The sequence below is a fragment of the Hemitrygon akajei genome, chromosome 14 (assembly GCF_048418815.1).
Source record: "Hemitrygon akajei chromosome 14, sHemAka1.3, whole genome shotgun sequence".
Taxonomy (NCBI): domain Eukaryota; kingdom Metazoa; phylum Chordata; class Chondrichthyes; order Myliobatiformes; family Dasyatidae; genus Hemitrygon; species Hemitrygon akajei.
This window is the reverse complement of record NC_133137.1, coordinates 7,353,132-7,378,737: the sequence shown is the minus strand read 5'-3', so window position 1 is coordinate 7,378,737 and position 25,606 is coordinate 7,353,132. Positions and strand designations below refer to the sequence as shown.

Below are 25,606 nucleotides of genomic sequence, written 5' to 3'. Positions count from 1 at the left end.
GTCCTGCAATCATTAGCGGGCCAGATAGCTTCAGACAGATTAGCTTCCATGCAGGGTATTAGACTTCTAAATGAATGTCAGCAGAGTGAACTTGGGCACCGGAGATATGAGTTTGGATGGAGCAGGGTACTACAGATAAAGTTGTGAACAGGATAAGATACCAGAGGCAGGAGGCTGAACGGCATAAGTATTAGCTTGCACAGGATTGGGTGCCAGAGGTAAAATGTGGCATGAGATTATAAACTGGAGATATTAGCTTGTAATGGATTGGGTACCAGAGGGGTGAGCTTTGATAGGATTGGATACCCAAGGTAAAACCTTGCATAGGATTCGATACCAGAACATTGAACACGGATGAGATAGGGTGCCGGGGTATGAGTCCAAACAGGAAAAATTACATATACACTTGGATGGGAGTTTCAGAGCCAAAGGCCTTGTCCCTATATTGTATCAAAAATTCCTTGTTGCAATCTTATTGTTTCTTCAGCTGTTAGCCATTCACTGCGTAGATCTCCTGATGGTAATTGTTCCAAGACTTCACAAAAAAAATGAGGACTGCTGCCAAGAACATTTTAAATATAACTTTATTACCAATGACAGCATGGTGTAATTAAACAGGATATATGTGTTAACACTGATGAACTGTGCACAGTGTGGCTCCTCTTTTCACCATTTATGGAAATAACTTGGATTCAGGAGAATGTCAAACTCTCTGGTGACATTAAAAGAGGTCTGCAGGTGCATGGAAATAGCTGAGAACAACTCCAAATCATTAATACAAGTAATAAGTGAGATGGCAGAGACAGGTTAAACTGACTGATACAAAATGATATACCTTATAAAAACTAACATGACGTCTTTTAGACAACTGGAACGAAACCAGTAGACACATCTCAGAATTGTTTCTGGGAATGATATCGAACTGTCATTGGCAATATGAAGATTGCAGGAATTAATTGACTGTACTTCAGTGACTTGCAGCCTATCCCACGGGGTCAGGCTGTGAAACTGGCTCAGCACAGACTGTGTACTGCACCAGTAACATTCATGCAGTAGAACTCCATACCATAGAACTCAATGCCACATCACACATCTCACTTTTACCAACACTGCATTGAGCACCCACCTTCAATTGTGTTAACTGAAAATCATAAGCTTTGAGGAGAAACATTGAGGCTTACTTTATTGTTAGATGGAGAAGAATCTTTGAGACCATCGCTATCACTGTCAGTGTCAGCAGGGCTGCCAAGGCATAGATAGTCCACACTGTAAGTAAGCACAGTGATGATTAATGGATAGCAGAGATGTTAAACAGGACAGGAGTGCTCAGCAGCAGAGTGGTACCAACCTGGCATGTTCTGGTTTGGCTGGTTGGGACTTGCTGTAATGAAGTAGAGAATCTTCGATGACCGTGCCGCGTTGGTTCCAGGACTGACTTTCTCCATCAACATGTCAGATGTATTTAGATCATTCTTGCTTACTGGAGGCTGGGACTGAGGTTCGTCTTTAATGGCTATGGAAATATCAAGTCAGCAGAGGGAAAACTGCATGGCATTTAAGAACAATAAACATCCTTCAAAAATATCTCATGTGGTAAACCACTTCAAAGTCATCTCTTCTACAATCTTGAGGTCTAATTTGTCTTAGGTTTGAATTTAAAACAAATCCACTTCCCTAACAACCCTTTCAATTACCTCAGACAAAGAACCACACTGGCCTTCAGTCATTTTTCAATTATTTTAGAGCTTTATTTAAAAAGGGCTGAAAGCATTATTATGAGGCTCCGGTGCCAAAGCTTCAAGACTTTACTGAGAAATAATCTAAAACCAAAAAGGGAAATCCTAACCACTACAAAGGGAGATATTTGAACCATCACTGTTGCCATCTGTTATGCAGTTATTTGGCAACAGAAACAGGCCCTTCAGACCACAACTTCCAAGCCAAATATTTTGCCCGTCTACACTAATCCTATTTGCCCACATTAGAACTGTATTGTTCCATTCCTTGACTATAGTCAAGAGTCTGACTAAATGGCTTTTAAATGTACTAATTGTAATAGATTTCACCACATCCTCTGGCAGAGTGTTCCAGATCAAACACTGTGTAAAAGAAAACTCAAATCCTGTTTAAATCTCCTATCTCTCACCTTGAGCCTATGCTTTCTTGTTGCTATGTGCGCTTTACGTTTGGTGCTTGGCTATGCCTGCTGGGGTGGCACAGTAGTATTTCGCATTATAGCACCAGTGATCACCGAAAGGAGTTCAATTCCTGCCACTGCCTGTAAGGAGTTTATTCATTCTCCCCAAGAGTGTGCGGATTTCCTCAGGGTGCTCTGGTTTCTTCCCACATTCCAAAGGCATATGGGTTAGGGTTAAGGAGTTATGTGCATGCTACATTGGCCTCAGGAACATAATGTCACTTGTGGGCTGCCCAGCACAATCCTCACAGATTTGATTTGACACACAGAAACAATTCTCTGTATGTTTCAGGAAAGTTCATCTTTAAATCTCCGTTTTTGATACCCTTTGGAAAGTTTCTGACTATCTACCTAATCTATACCTCTGATAATCTTATATATTTCTATTTGGTCATCCTCAGCCTTCTTCACTGCAGTGTCCAGGTCAGATCCCAGTGAAGTATGAAATGATGCGTGTATTACACTTTAATGTCTAGACTGGGTTCTCCATGTATGTGTACATACAACATGTGTGTATGCCTTCAGACCACTATTGAGCGCCCTGTGTGATCAGGACATGTCTCCACATCCCCCCTGCTGTCATACCTCAGTAACAGGCAATTATAGTCATGGCTTCTGTGTTTTGGTTCAAGCAGATATTCAATGTAAAACACCCTGGTGACATCACAAAGAGACAAAACAGAAAGCAGCAGAAGAATGGGGTGGCGCAATGGCATAGCAGTTAGCATAATGCTATCACTACGCCCAGGATCCAGGTTCAATTCCCACCACCGCCTGTGAGGAGTTGGTACATTCTCCCTGTGACTGTATCAGTTTCCTCCCACATTCCAATGACCTGTGGGTTAATTGGTCACATGGATGTAATTGGGCGGTTCAGGCTTATTGGGCCGAAGGGCCTGTTACCATGTGTATCTCTAAATTAAAAAAAAATAAAAAGGAGAGAAACCCGGTTTACTCATACTGTACAATCACTAAGGTTACAGCAGCACAGTGGAAGCAGAGAGCACATTCACAGATAAAGGGTGCTGGCTTGGTTAAGCTCCAGGGTGAGGGGATGGTGGAACTTGGAGGACTGTGCTCAGGAATGAGGTAGAGAGCAATGAAAGCTCAGCAGAGGTGAGAGAACAAATGCCCCCAATAACTGCCCCTACTGTGTGCTCATGCAGTTCGAAGAGCTGTGCCTTTTTAGTCCTTCTCCACATGCAGGGAACACCCAGAGCCATTGTGAGGCTCCAACCGTCCACAATGTAATTCTAGCTTCTAGTGCAGTCCATTGTATACTACACAGGGAGATACTGTGACAGAAAGGAGGAAGGTGGCAGGGAAACATCCTGTTTGGTGTTTAGTGATAATTCTCTTAAAAGTTTTCCCTCTCCATGTTAGAAGATTTTAATCCAATTATAATGACCTTGGATGCAATTGGATCTCAGATGGGGAGAATTGTCTTTCGCAAAGACAATATGACTGGCCCAATCAATAGAAACCCTGGCAGAGATTGTTTATGCAGGTAAATCATTTAAAGGCACTTAGACATAGCAAGTTACGAATTATTTCTTTACAGTAAAACAAAATTAAAGCAAAAAGTTGCTAAGTATACAGAAGCTAGAAACTCACTCTGCTTGACAGAAACTCATTGCGTCAGTAATCTGATGTAATTGAACGAGTGTCTGTTTCAACTGAAGTACCTTACCTGGCTGAATTGACAACACTTTAATGGCGGGACAATGAAAATAAGCTGCACCTCATTTTATTTTTAACCAAAGCAGGCCCACACGATTGAGATAAATTTGTGAATAAAGCTGTCTGTTTCTGCGTGGATGTTGTGTGTGAATGTGTGGATCATGTGCACGGGTGGGACATGTAAATGTGGCATGAGGGAGTGACTGCAAGAGTGACTCAGTAAGTGTGTGTGTGTGTGTGTACATGAGCGTCGGTACGAGCAGCGGAGCGGGAGTAAGGAGTGCTCGTGATCGACAAACGACTGGAGATCGGAGGATCAGCCGTTGTAGGTAGGCCGAGACCCTTGGACCTACCTGGAGAATACCTGAGGAGGAAGGTAAAGCTGTGCAAGTGCGGGTGACGTCAGCGGCGAGCGCGGGCTTTAAAAAGCGGCCCACTTTCAGGAGCGGGCAGCGTCGGTGCGGGCAGGAGCAGAGTGCTGGGCTTTGGCTCAGCGGGCTTCGGCGCGAGAGGACTTCGGCAAGAAGCCTGCTTTTCATTTATTCTGACTAATCTGGGATCAGGTAATGGGGGAGACAGTTAGAGCAGTGGTGTGCTCTGTATGAAGTATGTGGGAGGTCAGGGTCAACACAGTTGTTCCTGATGATCACACCTGCAATAGGTGCATCCAGCTGCAGCTCCTATCAAACCGAGTTAGGGAATTGGAGCAGGAGCTGGATGAACTACGGATCATTCGGGAGGCAGAGGCAGAGATAGATAAGAGTTATCGGGAGGTAGTCACACCTAAAAGACAGGAGGTAGGCAAATGGGTGACAGTCAAGAGAGGCAGGGGGAGCAGACAGAGAGAGAAGAGCACCCCTGTGGCCGTTCCCATCAAAAATAAGCATACCGTTTTGGATACTGTTGGTGGGGATGACCTACCAGGAACAAGCTGCAGTGGTCCTGTCTCTGGCACTGAGGTTGGACCCGCGACTAGGAAGGGGAGGAGGGAAGAGAAGAGAGCGGTAGTGATAGGAGATTCTATAGTCAGGGGGGTGGATAGGAGATTTTGTGGGGAAGATCGGGAGTCTCGGATGGTATGTTGCTTCCCTGGTGCCGGGGTCCGAGACATCTCAGATCGGGTGCAGGTTATTCTCGAGAGGGAGGGCAAGAATCCAGATGTTGTGGTCCATGTAGGGACCAATGACGTGGGTAGGATGAGTGAGGGGGTCCTGCGTAGGGAGTTCAGGGAGTTAGGTGCGAAGCTGAAGAGTAGGACCTCCAGGGTAACAATCTCAGGATTGCTACCTGTGCCACGTGCGAGTGAGGCAAGGAACAGGAGGATTATAAAGATTAATATGTGGCTGAGAGGATGGTGCAGGAGGGAGGGCTTCAGGTTTGTAGATAATTGGGCCTTGTTCCAGGGAAGGTGGGATCTGTTCCGAAGGGACGGTTTACACCTGAACTGGAGCGGTACTAACATTCTTGCAGGGAAGTTTGCTAGAGCTTCTTGGGGGGGTTTAAACTAAATTTGCAGGGGGCGGGGATCCAGAATGTGAGAGAGGATAGCGAGAGGAAGAATAAAGGACAGATGGGGACTACACGGTTCTGGAATATTAAGTGTGTAGTAGAGGAAGGTGGGGCGGAACAAGTGATAAGGAGGACTCATGTACAGAGGAATGGTCTGACGGAACATGGAGTTAAATGTGTTGAAAGAATAAGTAAATGTAGGAAGGACAACAAAATTCTAGGGGTGTATAGCCCGATGGGAGTTCGGGGAGCTGGGTTAAGCACAATAGGCAGCGATTCAAACAGAGAGAGGAGAAATGGGTTAAAAATTCTATATCTGAATGCACGAAGTGTCAGGAATAAGGCAGATGAGCTTGAAGCCCAGGTGCGAATGGGTAACTATGATGTTGTTGGGATAACGGAGACATGGCTGCAGGGAGATCAGACCTGGGAAATGAATGTACAAGGGTATACGTGCTATCGTAGGGACAGAAATGTGGGCAGAGGGGGTGGGGTGGCCCTGTTGGTGAGGAATGAGATTCAGTCCTTTGCAAGGGGGGACATAGGGTCAGGAGAAGTAGAGTCTGTGTGGATAGAACTGAGGAACAGTAAGGGCAAAAGGACCCAAATGGGTGTTGTCTATAGGCCACCAAACAGTAGCATGGATATTGGGTGCAAGTTGAATAGGGAGTTAACATTGGCATGTGGCAAAGGTAATGTCGCAGTAGTTATGGGGGATTTCAACATGCAGGTGAACTGGGAGAATCAGGTTGGTGCTGGACCACAGGATAGGGAGTTTGTAGAGTGCCTACGGGATGCATTCTTGGAACAACTTGTACGAGAGCTGACCAGGGACAAGACTATCCTGGATTTAGTGTTATGTAATGAACAGGATTTGATAAGCGATCTCGCAGTAAAGGAGCCATTAGGAGGTAGTGATCATAAATGATAAGCTTTTATCTGCAATTTGAGAAGGATAAGGGCAGCTCGGAGGTGTCAGTGTTGCAGATGAACAGGGGAAACTATGGAGCCATGAGGGAGGAGCTGGCCAAAGTTGACTGGACGGATAGCCTAGCAGAAAAGACAGTGGAACAGCAATGGCAGGTATTCTTGGGAATAATGCACAAGGTGCAAAATCAGTTCATCCCCCAGAGAAGGAAGGATTCAAAGGGGGGAAAGGGGCCTCAGTGGTTGACAAAGGAAGTCAGAGACTGCATAGCATTAAAAAAAAGGAAATATGACAGAGCTAAGGTGAGTGGGAGGACAGATGATTGGGAAGTTTTTAAGGAACAACAGAACTTAACTAAAAAGACAATACGGGGGGAAAAAATGAGGTACGAATGCAAGCTAGCCAGGAATATAAAGGAAGATAGCAAAAGCTTTTTTAGGTATGTGAAGAGAAAGAAGATAGTTAAGAACAACGTTGGGCCCTTGAAGAATGAATTGGGTGAAATTGTTATGGGAAACAGAGAAATGGCAGAAGAATTTAATGAGTACTTTAGATCTGTTTTCACTAAGGAAGACACAAGCAATCTCCCAGATGTATGGATGGGCCAAGGACATAGGGTAACAGAGGAAATGAAACAGATTGACATTCAGAAGGAAACGGTGATGAGAAGACTGATGGAACTGAAGGCTGACAAATCCCCAGGTCCAGATGGTCTGCACCCTAGGGTACTAAAGGAGGTGGCCCTGGAAATTGCGGATGCATTGGTAATCATTTTCCAATGTTCCTTAGATTCAGGATCAGTTCCTGAGGATTGGAGAATGGCTAATGTTATCCCACTTTTTAAGAAAGGAGGGAGGGAGAAAACAGAGAACTATCGACCTGTCAGCCTGACATTGGTGGTGGGAAAGATGCTAGAGTCCATTATTAAGGATGAAATAGTGGCATATCTAGATAGCAGTGATAGGATTGGGCTGAGCCAGCATGGATTTACCAAGGGTAAATCATGCTTGACTAATCTGTTGGAGTTTTTCAAGGATGTAACCAGGAAGTTAGACGGGGGAGATCCAGTGGATGTAGTGTACCTCGATTTTCAGAAGGCATTTGATAAGGTCCCACATAGAAGATTGGTGGGTAAAATCAAAGCTCAGGGCATCGGGGGGAAGGCATTGACATGGATAGAAAACTGGTTGGCAGATAGAAAGCAAAGGGTAGCGGTGAATGGGTGTTTCTCGGAATGGCAGGTGGTGACTAGTGGGGTGCCACAGGGCTCGGTATTGGGACCACAGCTGTTTACCATTTACGTTAACGATTTGGATGAAGGCATAGAAAATAACATCAGCAAATTTGCTGATGATACTAAGCTGGGTGGCAGTGTGACATGTGATGAGGATGTTAGGAGAATTCAGGGTGACTTGGATAGGCTGGGTGAGTGGGCAGATACTTGGCAGATGGCGTTTAATGTGAATAAGTGTGAGGTTATCCACTTTGGGAGTAAGAACAGGAAGGCAGATTATTATTTGAATGGTGTAGAGTTGGGTAAGGGAGTAATACAAAGAGATCTCGGAGTCCTTGTTCATCAGTCACTGAAGGTGAAGGAGCAAGTGCAGCAGGCAGTGAAGAAGGCTAATGGAATGTTGGCCTTTATTACAAAGGGAATTGAGTACAAGAGCAAGGAAATCCTCTTGCATTTGTACAGAGCCCTGGTGAGACCACACCTGGAGTATTGTGTACAGTTTTGGTCTCCAGGGTTAAGGAAGGATATCCTGGCTGTAGAGGAAGTGCAGCGTAGATTCACGAGGTTAATTCCTGGGATGTCTGGACTGTCTTACGCAGAGAGGTTAGAGAGACTGGGCTTGTACACGCTGGAATTAAGGAGATTGAGAGGGGATCTGATTGAAACATATAAGATTATTAAGGGATTGGACAAGATAGAGGCAGGAAATATGTTCCAGATGCTGGGAGAGTCCAATACCAGAGGGCATGGTTTGAGAATAAGGGGTAGGTCATTTAGGACAGAGTTAAGGAAAAACTTCTTCTCCCAGAGAGTTGTGGGGGTCTGGAATGCACTGCCTCAGAAGGTAGTGGAGGCCAATTCTCTGGATGCTTTCAAGAAGGAGCTAGATAGGTATCTTATGGATAGGGGAATCAAGGGATATGGGGACAAGGCAGGAACCGGGTATTGATAGGAATTGATCAGCCATGATCTCAAAATGTCGGTGCAGGCTCAAAGGGCCGAATGGTCTACTTCTGCACCTATTGTTACATGCTTCTGCACCTATGCATTCATGTGTGTTGCTAAAAAGCAAGACCTAAGTTTTCCAGTTACTATTGTTCCAAAAGCTTTGCCCCCTGACAAGGAAAAGAAAGAAAACACATAGTCACCCTGGGAATCCCACAGAACATTCTACATTTTTTCAGAGATAAAGTTCTTAAATCATTGATTACTTGCCCACATTAGTGCAAGAGTCGATGCTTGTTTTCAAAGGTATCAGTAAATCATGAAGGCAGTAAGCCTAACCAGGCACCTTGCCTACCTTTGTACAAGACAGCAAAGCCTTCAGCTTGGTTCACCCGGTCGGAGTAGAAGTACAAGATCACAAAGCTGGCCGACACATTCAGGCTCTCGTTTGGCCGGTTCCTCCCATCGAACCTGGCGAGGACATGGTGACTGTGACCGTCCAGGAACTCCACCATGTCACTCGAGTCCCTGATGTCAAACAGGGCAAAGTCAAATCGGATGAGAGAAGCACCCGGCACCTGAATGGTCCAGTAACACACTCTGCCACTGGCGTAGTTGTCAGGGAAATCAGGGGAGTAAATGATGCCAGCATCCAGGGAGTAATTCCCGCCGCAGGCCCCAATCATTGCTGCAAAATAGAGGGAACAGTCTAAACTCAGAATGAAAGCACAAATTCAAATCTTACTGATTTCTGTCGAGAAGTTTAAAGTAGTGAGCGCAAAAAATAAAAAACTGGGGGGAGGGGATTCATTCAAATGAAACAGGGAATAAAATACACACTTAGGATATCTCCATCAAACATTGCAATTTCATTTTGCCATATTCTTTGAAGCCAGTAGAAGAATGTGCTTTGAATTAAGCCATTGGCTTCTGAAGAAACTATAGAAAAGTGTCTAGCATACTTAAGACATTAATGGTGCTCGACTTCGGGTCAATGGTTAACTGTCATTAGGAGAGTTCAGGGGAAGCTCCATTTTGTAACTGCTCAATACCTGGTCTTAGAAAGATTGATCTCATCACTGTGTGCTTGTAATGGGATCATTTTCCACATCCCAGTACATGCAGTGTATGTACAGTGTGTATGAGCATTAAATAAAAACATTGCATCCTGCTCGCAGGGATTCCACATGATTGACAAAACATAACTGAATAAAGGTGCAGTAAAGAGTCCTCGACAACATTGGACCCTCACTTACAGAAACGTTAATGTGCATCAGTGCTGATGGCTCACATTAAGATGCGTAACTTGTGCAACTTGCAATGGAAAACAGACTCAAAGCTGAGTCATAAAATCTCCAGCATATGCTATAAAAAAGTAGATAGCGTGGCGTGATTTGCAGGCAACAATTTTTGTGTGGTGTATGACATCATCTATAAATTGTTACTGGAATAATGGCTCATAATTGTTCCCAGGTATTATTGCCACATTTAACTTGGTAATGGATCTCCCTCGTACATAGACTTGAGTCTTGAAATGCTCATCTCTGTGTTTTGGTGTGGCAAGGGCAGATAATTGAAAGCAGCAAGGGCTGGAACTTCTCTTTCATTGTTTGGTGTGGAGAGATGACAGCCTTCGTGAGCCAAGGATAGACTGAGAAAAGCTTTGAAGGACGGCCCAGATATGCCCAGACAGTGCACAGTAGGCCAATCTACATCTGAAACTGGAAAGCAACATGTTCCACCAGGTGAGATTTTGATTACCATTTCAGTCATTCGCAGTTTTAAAGGCTTGTAAGCATTCCACCTCTTGCTCTATTTTTCAGATGTTAACACCCATAATTTTCTTCTTTATTCTATTGTGCTTTGGTGCCAATACCGGCCAATGCGGCCAACGCTAGCTTCACCAGCACCAAAGAGTGTATGTTTTAGTTTTTCCCATGTAGTTCATACATAAAATAGAAGCTTCTCAATGCTTGACAGTGAAGCAATGCTTTAAGAAATAATGAAGCCATTATTAACCACTGATATCATCTGGCACACAAGAGATTCTGCAGATGCTGGAAAACCTTCATCAGGACTCAAGGATCTCAGCCCAAAACATCGACTCTTGAATTGAATTGAATTGAATTGAAATGACTTTACTTCTTACATCCTTCATATACTGATGCGCTATCAATAACTCTAGGAGACTGGAAGTAGAGTACAAAATGATAGGCTTTTATTAACAGCGAAAACGGGCACGACCATATTGAAGACTGAGGGAGGAGCAGTACCCCAATCACCTTTTTTACAGGGGTCTGTGGGAGGAGCCATAGGAGCAGTCAGCAGGGGGGCATGTCCTGACAGGTATACATTGTTTACCACACATACATGAGGAGGAAAAATCTTTACGTTATGTCTCCGTCTGAATGTGCAATGTGCAGATTATAGTAATTTGTAATAAATAGTATGTACAATAAGGTATACAACAGAACATTCAATATAGCTTAGAAATACCATAGCATTAATTAATTAATCAGTCTGATGGCCTGGTGGAAGAAGCTGTCCCGGAGCCTGTTGGTCCTGGCTTTTATGCTGTGGTACCATTTCCCAGATGGTAGCAGCTGGAACAGTTTGTGGTTGGGGTGACTCGGGTCCCCAATGATCCTCCAAGCCCTTTCTACGCACCTGTTGCTATAAATGTCCTGAATTGTGAGAAGTTCTCATTCGCAGATGTGCTGGGCTGTCCACAGCACTCTCTGCAAAGTACTGCAACTGAAGTACAGTTCCCATATTGGGCAGTGATACAGCCAGTCAGGATGTTCTCAATTGTGCCCCGGTACAAATTCCTTTTTATTCCCTCTTTATTCCTTTCCATGGATACTGCCTGACCAGCTGAGTCCCTCTGGTGTTTTGTGTGTGTTATCCCTTCTGAGAAGTGGGATGGATGTGCACATTGGCTAAGGACAAGGTCTCGCACAGCTAAACAGCCTGCCGGTGGCCACAGTCACAGCTCCCCAATCAGTTGCGCTCAGTACCATGTGAAACCAAAAGAAAACAGCAGAAAATGAGCAGTGTACATTAAACCAGGGCAAGTGGCCAATGAGTAGCGCTCATGTAACCAAGACAAAGGACCAATAAACAATGCTCATGGAACCAAGATAAAAGGCCAATGGGCAGTGCTCATAGAACCAGGGCAGGGGACCAATGGAATCATGGCGTGCTCCCAATGAAGAACCATGTGAAGAGGTCAGTCATCAAAGAGCTTCAACCACAAAGCTCAGGCAAGGTAATGATGTGCTGTCCAGGGAAATGGAGGAAGTCAGTTGTGCCCATGGAGCCAGGGAAATGAAACAGTAAGCAGGACCCAAGGAACAGGGACTGACTATTGGAATGTAAGCAATGCTTGTGATCAATGAATACCCGAGAGACTAAAGCAAGTTACCAAGGGATCAGCTTGAACAAGAGAGTTATGCAGCAGGAAGTCACCTAGCTCAGCCTGCGTAAAACACTCAAAAACAAAACAGAACCTAGATCATTCAATTCACGCTGCCGTCAGTAAGGACTTGGTGCATTTTCCCCGTGATTGCATGCCTTTCCTCCAGTTTCCTCCCACGTTCCAAAGACATATGGGTCAGGTTTGGTAAGATGTAGGCATGCTACAGTACCTTGGCATCAGAAGCATGGCTACACTTGCTGGTTGCCCCCAGCACGTCCTTGGACAATGTTGGTCGTTGATGCAAATGATACATTTCACTCTATGCTCTGATGTATGTGACAAGTAAAGCCAATGTTAATCTTTAAATCTTTAAGTTGTGTTTTTCCCTCAAGGAGAATGAATCTCAAAAAAAAGTTCTATTTTCTAAGATATCCAACAACTCATTAGGAATGTTTTCCCAAATTTCCTGATAGACTTAAAATTCAAATCTCTTCCAGTAGAGTGTAAAAAAAAGACACGCCTCAAAAGAGAAAATGACTAAATGAATCAAAGTTAAACAAGGAAATTGAAGCTCTTTCCCACACAGCAAGTCCTTCCTTCACACTACAGCTGGATGTGCCTTTGATCTGAGGAGCATGGTTGATTTTGGCACAACTGGTCGTGTTGGCCATTTCCCAAACACTGGGAGATAGCATCCCCTCTACCATTATGGGGCAGCGTTGGCAGGGAGGACATTTTGGAAACGGTGATCTCTAGAGGGTTCGGTAGTAACAACAACAACACTTTGCTCTTATATAGCATTTTATTGCAGTGAAATATCCTGGCTTTTCACAGCACCATTATGAAAGTATAACTTTACACTGAGCGCTGTATTGAAATATTTGAATGTGTGACGGCGTACTGTAGTTGTATCAAAACAGCAGGTTTTGGGAGATCTTAAAGGGGCTGAGGAGAGGGTATAGATACAGAGGAGTATGGTGGCTGAATTCCACAATCCATAGCCCAAAGCAAATGAAGGCAAGGCTATGATGAAAAGTGATGAAAAATTGAAGATTTACAAAGCAGCAGACACAGTCGCCTCTGGTTTGGTTTGTAGGCTTATTAATGTCACATGTACTGAGATATAGAGGAAAGTTTTTGTTCTGTTTGTCATCCAGGTAGATCATTCCATATGTAAGTAGGGGATAAAAAGAAAACAGAGTGCAGAATATAGATAACAGGTAGAGAAATAAAATAACTGGACAAACTCAGCTGGTCAGGCAGCATTTATGGAGAGGAATAAACAGTCCAAATTTCATTCTGAGACGAGTACTGATCTCATACTCTCCAAGGATGCTGCCTGACCTGCTGAGTTCCTCCAGCATTTTGTGTATGTTACTCTGGATTTTCAGCATCTGCAGAATCTCTTGTCTTTAGATATAAAGTGCAAGGACAAGGTAGATTAGGAGATCAAGGATTCATCTTTCAACATATGAAAGATCATTTCAAGAGTCTGATAACAGGGAGGTGGAAGCTGCCCTTGAGTCTGATGGTTCGAGCTCTTGAGTTCTTGTGCCTTTGGCCTGATTGGGGGGGGGGGTGTGGTGAGAAGGGAGAATGACTGAGGTGTGAGGGGTTCTTGATTATGTTATCTACTCTCCCTAAGCAGGAAGTCTGGACACAATCATTGTAGGGAAGTTTGATCTGCAACGTGGACCAGGTGAAGGGCAAGAAGGGTTGGTGGGATAGAGGGGGATGAAGTGAGAAGCTGGGAGCTGACAGGTGGGAAAGGTAACGAGCTGAAGAAGAAGCAGGCATCTGATAGGAGAGAAGAGTGGATCATGGGAGAAAGGGAAGGAGGAAAAGCTCGGGTTTGGTACTCACCATCAAAGATGTTTATCCTGCCATCCCCTCCGCAGGGCTGAGTGTGATCACCAAAGCATACATGGTTACATTCAGTGCTGTTTGCTTCTCCATGTCTCCAGTAATCAGCATCATTGCCACAGAAACATGCATAGCCGGACTCCATGCCAGCGAGCTTCAACAAATTGAAAGTGATAATAAAGCAAAACAGCTGTAATCAATTTATGCAAAAGAGCCCGGTTTTTTTATACAGTGATGCAGCTAGATGACACGCAATTCATCATTGTCAATGTAAATCTTCTTTAGAATTGCTTCTGCCTCATGTTTTTTTCTTTATCTCTGTGCATGGATAGGAAATTTTTAGAGCAGGGCTTTCAAACCTGCGATCCAAGGACTTCTCGGTCAATGGCAGGAGTTCATGGCTTAAAGAGGTCGGAAAGCCCTGGTTTAGAGGGGTCTGGGCCAAATGCAGGCAAATAGCACTAGCATATATGGGCAACTTGGTGGGTCTGGACTAAATGAGCCAACCTGCTTCTCTCTATGTTCTTCATGTCTCTCAACTCCCTCTTCTCTGCATTCCATGTGACCAGAGCTGGAATACCAGGGGGCGTTATGTAAAGGAACAGATGTGAAGAGGCTGGCAGTAAACTGATAAACCATCTCTCTGTGCTACTGCCTGGTAAAAGTAAACTGGTTAGAGCTAAAGTTGTCCTGTCTTACACACTGTGCCATCTTCATCCGAAGGCACAGATGTCCTCAAGATTAGCAATGCATCTGTCTGAATGTTCTAAGGAGAACTACAATCCAAAAATTCACCATTAAAGCACTCCATTAAAAAGAATTATATCTGTCCTCATTATGAGGTGGCTTTCATTTCTTGACTGTCACCTCATTAATTTAATGAAGTACCTTAAAGCATTAATTTTCAATCTTATTAAATTAGAACTATAATCTAAAAACATTCATTCCACTAAATTTGATAGGCTTATTACTTGCACCAATCTGAGACACTCTTGTCAACATCAGGTCACTGTTGGAAGTACCAGCATTTCTGGTCTGGCTGACACTGGCCCCAGCATAGGCCTTTGGCCCAAGCACACAATGTGGGTTTCATACCCTGGATGGTGCCAGGCAAGAATCAGAGTTTGACCCAGACTGGTGGCATATTGGGTCACAAAATGGCTGCCTCATAAGGTTCAAAGAAGGAAGGGGAAATCAAAGTGCTCATACCCCAATTCTACCCATCCCCTTCCTTCTGCCACCCCTCCTATTCCCCTACAGACTTCCATCATTCTTGCCCACATTTCCCTCATCACCAAATTCTTATTAATTCTCCTCCACTCACTCACAGCACTCTCCTGTCATCTGCTCCCCATCCATCCCCCTCACCCATTCCCCTCTCCCACCCCTTCCCTCATTCATCCCCCTCTTCTACCCCTTCCCTCATCCACCCCCCTCTTCCCCTTCCAATCCTCCTCTCCCACCCCTTCCCCACCCATCCCCCTCTCCCACCCTCCCTTACCCAACGCTCTCCCCACCTGCCCCTCACCCTCCACCCCTTCCACACCCTCCCTCAACCTCAACCCTCCACCCATCCCATACCCTCCCACACCCTCCAACCATAGTCCACCCTCTCCCACCATCTCCCTCACCTACCACCCCCTCTACTCTCACTCTTCACATCCCACATCCTCCACAATTAGCCCCACCCTCCTCCACCTCTCCCCTCTCTAACTCCTCCTCCTCTTCCAGCATCCTCACCCTCACCCTCTATCATCCCTTACCCACCCAACTTTCCAAAGTGTTCATCTCCCTTTCTCCACTGCCCACCAACTACTTCACCTTCGGCCCCATGAGATTTAGACGAGCCCTGCTCTGATCAAAAATCCATGGGGATTGGGCACTGGGTTTACCTCTTCTCTGTCCAGATCACCCTGCCTTTTTACTCAGTTTTAAATATTTTTCCACATTTCACTTCAACAATCCATTCAAAACTGTGTCAATGAGTAAATCTATCGATCTTTACCTTAAATCTCTTACTCCTGCAAAACTTAATACAGGTCTGGATGGTCAGTTTGTTGGATGTCTCACTGCTGCCCGATAGTGGCGGAGGGTCACCGTTGTCCTTAAAGCAGCCTAGGTAGCCCGGCACTAAGGATAATCACAACATATCAAATCAGCTTCGCATGTGGCTTCTTCAAAACACAATGGTAGAGGGCATCTCACTTCTGCCTTGTGCAGGCAGAGGAAATTAGGTGTCATTAGCATAAATAATATGGCACGATATCCTAGACTGAAGCACCCCTTCTTCTGCTGTACTGTTCTATGGTTTATATTCCATGTGTAAATGTTATTACTTCACTTAAAACTGGAACAGGTAAAGAATATTGAAATGAGGATTGGCGGGTGGAGGTGTGACTCGTTGAGCTGCAGACCGCCTGAACTTGGATTCAAGATGCTTACCTAGCTTCCAACACTTGAATACAACTAAAACTAATTATCTATTTATTTATCCTCCTTATAAACCTAATCAGGACAGGCAATCCCATTCTAATGAAACTGGCCGAATTGTGGCCACAGTGGCTAATTGGCTAGCTCAAAGTGGAAGACCCATTCTAGCTTCCCATTTCATTCCTTCCTGTCCCCACTTTCTCTCCATTTCCTCTTCCTGAGAACTCAAGTTTCCACAAGAAACTGCAGTCTCTGTAGGACACTTGCATGAAGCCAATAGGTTCTGGTTCAAATAACAATACCAAGCTGGGAGGACAAACCCTGAGTTTGGATACAAGGGCAGAATCAGCAGAGAGTAGCTATTTCTTGGATGAGATGTTCAGCTGAGGTCCTGTCTATCATTACACCTGGACATAATCCCATATCTCTCTAGTGAAGGGAAGAGCAATTCTCCCCTGTTTCGCCTCTGGTTACCATCACGGAGTACTGAGCATATTGCTATGGATGATATCTAACTGTGCACAAGTTACAACAGTTTCTGTACTTCAAAAGTGTTCTGTTGCCTGCAGTATTTGGAATGACTTTACATGCTACACAAAACATATTTTTCTTTCTGCTTTGCATAAAGCAAGTTAATCCGCTACAGGAGCCAAATTGTGGGCTCATTCTGTGTTCATACATGCAACAGCATCTCACAGCTGTCTCACCAACTAGTGATGAGGAAGGAGGAAGGACAGGGCAGGTTCCCCCTCTTTAGCCCCAGGGCAACCTCAGCTGGCTTAGTGCACGCATGGGTGAAGAGTTGATTCTACCTGCCTGTGCAGGCTAATTCTGCACTCTGCAGTTCAATTAGGACTGAAGTACAGATGGAAGACAGAAACATCAAATATCAATTCAGATCATGGAATTATTCTCAACCTCCAGTCCTCATGGTTTCTTTCTTCAGATCGTACTCTCCAAACTGAATAAGCTCAGCCTATAGTCTCCAAAGATTAGAAGAATGAGTGATGATCTTTTCAAAACTCACAGAATCATTACAGAGCTCAACAGGGTGAATGCAAGGGAAAATATTTCCCCTAGCTGAGATTCTCATTATAAAGAGTAAACCAGTGAATATCGAAGCAAGAAGAAATTTCTTCGGGCAGAAGTTGGCTAACGATTAGAATTCTCTCAACTGAGAGTTGTGGAGGCTTAGTCATTGGTTCATTCAAAACAAATATCAATAGATTTTTAGATATTAAAGAAAGCAGATGTTATGAATGTGCTGCTGGGAAGTGATGCTGTTGTAAAGTAATTATTTTCATGAATGCCAGAGTAGACTTTCCGGCTGGAAAACCCTCTCCTACTAATGCTTTAAACATCAACACACAATTTAATCTGCCCTGGGATCACCAAGAGGGGGTTGGACAGAGAACTCATTGCAATGAATTGATTGATCTTAAATCGATGCCTCTATTTCTTGATTTCCTCAGGCTGGTGGATCAGGAACCAGAGAGCATAGGTATAAAGTGAGAGGAGAGAAATTTAATAGGAACCCAAGGGGCAACTTTTTTACTCAGATATTGGTCCACAAAGATAATACAACATCAGAGGAAGTGGTTGCAGCAGCTTCATTAACAATAGTTGAAAGATACCTGGGAAAGTACACATTGCCGAAAGGTTCGGATGCATATGAGCAAATTGTTGTTAGATGAGACCAGCTTAGATGGAATCTTGGCCATCATGGACCCGTTGGGTTGAAGAGCTTGGCTCCACACTCAGCGTCTCTGTAACTATTTAGCACTTGCATGCATTCTAAGCCAGTCAGTGGCACGGGTGAGCATATGTAGCTCACGAAGCTTGCTACTGAAAGTGGTGAGCAGGCAATTATCTGCAATGATTGTCAAGTTTTTCTTTACATGGGGTAAGTTATCATGGAGACATCCAAACAGAATAGTTACTGCAGATACTGGAAATCCTGAGCAATACACTCATGAACACAAAATGCAAGAGGAACTCAGCAAGTCAAGCAGCATCTATGGAGGGGAATAAACAGCCGACGTATCAGGCCGAGACACTTCATCAGGACTGGAAAGGAAGGAGGCAGAAGCAAGAATGTGGGGGGAGGGGAAGAGCACAAGTTGGCTGGTGATAGATAAAAGCAGGTGAGGGAGAGGGTGAGAGGCAATAGTCAGAAGAGGTAAAGAGATGAGAACAGTGCACTATGGGAGAAAGGGAAGAGCACCAGAGGGAGGTGATGGGCAAGTGCGGATAAGAGAAGGGGCACTATCACAGAAAAGCATTATCCGTGACCAGGAACCCCCACCACCCAGGGCATGCTCTCTTTTCGCTACTGCCTCAGTACTGGAGCCTTAGGGCTCACACCACCAAGTCAGGAGCAGTTATTACCCTCGACCATTAGGCTCTTGAACCAAAGGGGTTACTTCACTTACCCCATCATTGAAATATCCCCGCAACCTATGGGGGCAAGGACTCCTCATCTCATGTTCTTGATATTTATTGCTTATTTATTTATTATTATTATTCCTTTCTTTTTGTATTTGCACAGTTTGTTGTCTTTTGCACACTGGTTGAACACCCATCCCTCCCCCCTCATCTGCTTTCATCTAGTACTTGCTAGTTTGTACTCCTTCCCCTCTCCACACCTTTTTATTCTGGCCTCTTCCCCCTTCCTTTCCAATCCTGATGAAGAGCCTTGGCCTGACTCATCAACTTCCCCTCCATAGATGCTGCTGGGTTCCTCCAGTATTTTCTGTGAGTTGCACAGGTGGAGTAAGTTGCAATTTTGTTTCCTTTCCCCTGGGTAATGATTTATTTGATTTCCCCTGACACCTGAGTTTCAATATTAGCCACCGATGGAATTACCACGCTGTGCTGACTCTCTTTAAGAGCTGTTCACTAGCATTTCTCCACTCTTCCAGCACAGTTGTTTCTCTTGAATTGGTTAAAAATTCTGCTTCCACAGTTGTTTCTGTTAAAACAGCCTTCAGAAACCTTAATTCCCTCCCTTCCCACCCAATGGGAGTAGCGAAGCTGGGAGGATCTATTTCAAAACTGAGGAGGTTGTGCCCAGCTAAGATGAAACATGATTGGTGATGGGACGAGAGTATCATTTAAATGGCAAACCTAAATCTCCATTATATCATTTGGATGTGCATGCTATTTGAAATGAGCTCAACTAAGGAAAGCATGTTTCCAATCCCTCTAGAAAGAGAAAAGCCGAAAGCCACAGGATAACAACCTAGCTTTAATTTTACAGGAGTTTTTTTTTGTGTACAAAGATGAGTGGTATTGGCTTGGCACTCCATATCCCTGCATTCTTTTCGTGACTGCCTCATCCATTTATGGGCTTTTCCATTTTGTCCCTTTACTTTTTACTTACCTTGACAATGGAATAATGCAATCAAGAAAGATAGGAGCTGGCTTCCAGCCTTCTGGACTGCTCCACTATTTAACATGATCGGGGCTGACAAGCACCTCATCTCTTTGCACCTGCCGTTGCATTGTATCCCTCAGCTTTGTTGCTTGGCACAATATATCTAACTTCATTTTGTAAGCTGCAATTCTCCCCATCAATCTCAGCCTCCTCAGAGAAATGACTTCCACATTTCCAACAACAGTGAGAAAGTGCTTTGTGATTTCTTTCCTGGATGAGATGCCTCTGACGTTAAGACTGGGTCACCCTGATAACATCACCAGAGGTTCTCTCAAATCCATTTAATATGAGCAGTACAGGGGCACAACTGTTAGTCTCCAGTGAACCAGCTTCAAACACCTCCAACATTGACTGTGTAGAGTTCACGCCAATGGCTTCTGGGACCACCTGGTGAAGGAAGCCATTGAAATAAAACTAGAGAAGAAGAACTTTAACAAAGACGAAGGCCTCGCTCTCAGTAAGAATGAATTAAACTGTAAGCAAGGTGGAACAGCAGACACCTGATTGATTGAGGACTAACCAATCAGGAGGGATGGATGACAGGGGTATATATATCACTGGAATAGATGTACCAAGGCATCATCCTTGATGAACATGGTAGGGTTTGTCATCGAAACATCGGTTAAAATCAATACTTGTACCCGGCTGGAAGCCTAAGGAGAGCTTATTTGTTTGCAATTTCTTTCTCCGACCATACAGTGTATGTTTCCTCCTGGTGGTCCTGTTTTTACTCACATCCCAATAATGTGCAGAATGGTAGATTAATCTGCTACTGTAAGCTATCCCCATTGCAGGTGGGGTGAAAAGACAATCAAGGAAAATTTGATGGATGTGAGATAAGGATGTGATACAGGGAAATCTTGTGAGAATAGGGTTGCTCAGGGAGCTAACATAGCCTGGATGGGGCAAACACCTTATTCATGTGTCATAATAGAAAATATATCTCTATTCCTATCTCTTCCTATCTCTACCTATATCTGCATCTGCATCTATCTATCTATATATATATATATTTTTTTTTTTAAATTCTATTGTCAAATGTCCAGATAGGAAAACATGCCTGTAATCATTGCTTTTACTGTTTAACAAAAGCAATTTAACCTGCCATGCTGTATTTTCACTCAGTTCTTTTAGGTATAATTAAACAGCTAAATGATTGCATGGAGAGTTGTGCGGGTGAGTTAATAGCCCAGTAAACAATCATGACTTCACATACAGGATTCCTGAACACAACTACTACTTCCCCTCCCACAGCACCGCCCGTATATTTCGACCCTTTCTTTCCGGAGGTCAGTCACACACAAACACACAGATATATGTACAGTATATGCACACTCTGTGGCCACTTTATCAAGTAAACCTGTACCCCTGCTCATTAATGCAAATAACTAATATCTAATCAATGTGGCAACAATTCAATGCAGAAAAGCATCCGGACATGGTCAAGAGATTCAGTTGTTATGCAGATCAAACATCAGAATTAAGAAGAAATGCGATCAAAGTAATTTTGACCATGGAATGAATGTTGGTGCCAGACAGGGTGGTTTGAGGATCTCAGAAACTGCTGACCTGCTGGGATTTTCATGCATAACTCTCTCTAGAGTTTAAAGAGAATAGTTCAGGAAACAAAACAAAAATCCAGTGAGCAGCAGTTCCGTGGGCAATAACACCTTGTTAATGAGAGAGATCGGAGGAGAATGGCCAGAATGGTTCAAGCTGAAAGGAAGGTGAAAGTAACTCAACAAATCATGTATTACAACAGCAGTGTAGAGAAGAGCATCTCTGAACGCAGAACATGTCGAACCTTGAAGTGGATGGGCTACAGTAGCAGAAATCCATGAACACACACTCAATGGTAATTTTATTAAGTGCAGGAATGACCTAATAAAGTGGCCACTGAGTGTGTATATGTTACCAATGTGATTGGATAAACATTCCTTATACTAAAGTTCTGGAATGAATTGATAACTCTCAGTCCAACCTTCCTCTGCTGTCTGGGAATGAGCAGTCCTGCCTTATGTTCCTGAAGAGGAGTCTTAGGGTTGTTGGCATATCAACTGCCTGGTCAAAGTAATTTTTAAATGCAGTAAGAGTTCTTCTCCACCACTCCTTTAAGAACTAAGTTCAAAGACATTTTTAGTAAGTGTTTTTCAAGTCTCCAATTCATCCATTATTCTATTGACCCCCATGGGTCAGGGAAACAGGCCCTTTTATCTTCTACTCTCTTTAGGCTTCCCATAATTTTATGTACCTCAATTAAATTGCTCCTCATCCTTCCAATTTCTAAACAAGTTCACCTGATCCAATTGAACCACACTTCTAATTATCCACACTTGAGCCATTTTGTAAATGTCCTCTGTACCTTCTCAGTAAGTACTATGACAGGTTTAATTGTAGTGCGGTGACAATCACTGGGAAGCTCTTCAGTGCCCTTTTGAAAATGTACTTTCTTAATTCAAAGTCAGGTGGATTACAATCAGTCTCTGGAGGGAATCTATTAGATCAGATCTCCCGATGTAGAGTAAGAGTCCAATTTCAGTTTGACTGCCCATTCCCATATTGACATGTCTGTCCAGGGCTTCCTGTACGGTCAAGATGAGGCCAGAATTACAATGGAAGGACAACACTGTGGTGAACTACATATACCTGTCTGGACACGCCCCCCCCCCCCCCCCCGCTGACTGCTCCTGTGGCTCCTCCCACAGACCCCTGTATAAAGGCGATTGGAGGCACTGCTCCCTCCCTCAGTCTCCAGGATGTTGTGTGGTGGTCTCTTGCTGCTGACGGTGCTTTCTTCCAGCCAATAAAAGCCTACCTTGACTCACATCTCCGAGAGCTATTGATAGTGCATCAAACACCTCATATTCTGTGTGAGTAGCCTCCAACCTGATGGTATGAACATTGATTTCTCTAAATACTAGTAATTACTCTCCCCCTTTCTTTTTCCATTTCCCATTCTAGTTACCCTCTCAATGTTCAAAGTTCAGAGTAAATTTATTATCAAAGTACATACTGTATACATCACTGTATACGTACAACACACACAAAATGCTGGTGGAACACAACAGGCCAGGCAGCATCTATAGGAAGAAGTACAGTCCATGCTTCGGGCCGAGACCCTTTGTCAGGACACAGGGAAGAAGGGTCTCGGCCCGAAACGTCAACAGTGCTTCTTCCTATAGATGCTGCCTGGCCTGCTGTGTTCCACCAGCATTTTGTGTGTGTTGCTTGAATTTCCAGCATCTGCAGATTTCCTCGTGTTTACTGTATACGTACCCTGAGATTCATTGTCTCGCAAGTATACTCAACTAATCCATAGAGTAATAACCATTACAGAATCAATGACTCAAGACATCTGCCTTGTATTCCGTTTGCAATAAAATGTTATCACAAATCACTAAGATTTTCAAGGCATGTGTTTTTCTTCCAAATATTTTCTTAACTTTTTAATTCTGTTTAAGACCTTACTGGGGACAAAGCCAATTACTTCAATATCATGGGTGTATTCAGTCATGTAAGATCTCAATTTTTAAAAAAAAATCAAGATTCTGGAAATGCCAGCAAAAAGCAGTGAAGCACATAAACCGCAGACGTGCAGGAATAAGACATTTGGAAGAAAGGTGTTTGTGGGCTTGTCAGACTATTTTATCTGCTACTGCTGGGACTCTGGTAGAATTACAGCAGAAATCAGAAGCCCTTGTACACCAGAGTCACTGAGGACGACTTTAACTTTACAGCATTATGTACACGAGAGCTGGTAAGCTGGCAGACTATGTTATACAAGATTTTGAGTTATTGAGGCAGCATCAAGTCTTTGTTCCATCATGACTAATTTATTGCCCTTCTTAATCCTATTCTCCTGCCTTCTCCCCGTAAATGTTGATGCCTTCACTAACTAAGAATCTATCAGCCTCCATTAGCAAAGACTAAGCCTCCACAGCTGTATGTGACAATAAATTCCAGAGACTCACCACCCTCTTGCTAACAAAATTCTTCCTCATTTCTGTTCTAAAAGGAAGCCCTTGTTTTCTGAGGCTGTGTCTTCTGGTCCCAGACTCCCTCACTATAGAAAACATCCTATCCATGTCCACTCTATCTAAGCATTTCCTCATTCTTCTAGACTTCAGTGAGTACAGGCCCAGAGCCATCAAATGCTCCTCATATGTTAAACATGAGATACTGGAAATCCAAAGTGACAGACACAAAAGGCTGGAGAGGAAGGGATCTGACAGAAGAGGAGAGTAGACCATAGGAGAAAGGGAAGGAGGAGAGAACACAGGGAGTGATAGGTAGGGGGGAATGGAAATCGGAATTAAAATGTTTGGCTGCCAGGAAGTTCTGCTTTTGGTGGATGGAGCAGAAGTACTCGACAAAGTGGTCCCCCAATTTATGACGGGTCTCACCAATGTAGAGGAGGTGAAGTGTTGGCTCACCTGGAATGACTGTTTGGGCCCTGAATGCAGGTGAGGGAGGGGGTGAATGGGCATTGTAGCACTTGGGTCGCTTGAAAGGATAAGTGAATGGACAAGGAAATCATAGTGGGAGTGATCCATGCAGAAAACAGAGGGGGTAGGGGGGGATAGTAAAGTTGTTTGATAGTAGGATTACTTTGGAGCTGGTGGAAGTTGCGGAGAAAGATGTGATGGATGCGGGGCTCATGGGGTGGTAGGTAAGGACAGGAGAAACTCTATCACTGTTAAGGTGGCAGGAGGATGGGATGATCATGGATGTTCGGGAAATGGAGAGATGCATGTGTCTCCTCATACGTTAATCCTTTTATTCCCAGGGTCATTCTTGTGAAAATCCCCTACACTCTCTCTGATGCCAGCACATCCTTTTTTAGATATGGAGCCCAAAACTGCTCACAATATTCAAAATGTGGTCTGGCCAATGTCTTATAAAGCCTCAGCATTAAATCCAAGCTTTTATATTCTACTGCTCTCAAAATTATTCCATTTGTTTTCCTTACCACCGACTCAACTTGCAAGTTAACCCTTATGGAATTGGATTATGATTGATCTGTACCCTTAACACCATTTGTCATCTTAATATCTTTATTTAACCTAACCCTATCCGTCTCGGTGTAGAAATTTTCACTTGGTCCAACCCTGGCTTTTAAAGAAGAATTCAAAAATTCCTGAATACTTCGTGTGAAGAAATCTTAGCTTAACTGGTAAAGCTACACCCTTCTTTTTAGACTCAGTCTCAAGGAGGAAATAACTTAATTAATCCTTTAATCTTTTGACACAGCTCCCTTACTTCACATTGTAATTCTTTTCCTCAAGGGAACACAGGCCTCTCTGTTGAAATCAAAGGAAATATAAGACTTGGGAACTTTAAAACAGGCAAACAATGTGGTATTACATTATCTCCTATGTTGTAATACCCAAAAAGTCAATGATTTCCTTGCTGTAAGTGGCTTTGAGAATCTTGCATTGGAAATATACAGATGACCAGCATGAGCAGCAAACAGATCACCTCACAAGCTAACCACCCACTGTCCCATCAACCACTACCTGTCCCATCTACGGAAGAGTCTGCATCTCCCACTGGCCTCATCACTCACCTCGGAACCCACAGAACAAGGATGGAGGGAAGTCGTTCTTGGGGTCCTCAAAGAAGAAGATCAACTATTCACACAAGTTCAACATTGTAAGCTGTCATGCAGTTAACATTCTGCATTGAGCAGAAAAGTGATTGTAGAACTTCTACTAATCCAGCATGATGGGGCATTGCCAATCAAACATACTTTTTGCACTATTTAATATTATTTCTACTAATACCATGAAAAGTTCCAAATTCACTTTGGATTAGGTCATATAATATTATAATAAATGTCCCTGCAATCTTAGAAAGTTTAAAGAGAGTGTAGAAACTAGAGTTAATGGGTGAAAGGATGGCAGGGTGCTGGTGAGCAGTAAGGGTGTGCACAAACTGTTGCATTAATGTATTGAAGGTGGGAGGGG

General features: G+C 43.8%; 1 protein-coding gene across 2 annotated transcripts in view; it reads right to left on the bottom strand.

The window, feature by feature from the left end:
* Positions 1–25,606, bottom strand: part of kremen1 (kringle containing transmembrane protein 1) — a 218,071-nt gene that overhangs the window by 55,743 nt on the left and 136,722 nt on the right. For both annotated transcript variants that reach the window (XM_073065438.1, XM_073065439.1), the window contains 5 exons: positions 15,780–15,904; positions 13,775–13,928; positions 8,849–9,181; positions 1,349–1,513; positions 1,182–1,266 (listed from right to left, as the gene is read on the bottom strand). In XM_073065438.1, the coding sequence (XP_072921539.1) occupies positions 1,182–1,266; positions 1,349–1,513; positions 8,849–9,181; positions 13,775–13,928; positions 15,780–15,904 (862 nt within the window). The remainder of the gene's footprint in view (positions 1–1,181; positions 1,267–1,348; positions 1,514–8,848; positions 9,182–13,774; positions 13,929–15,779; positions 15,905–25,606) is intronic.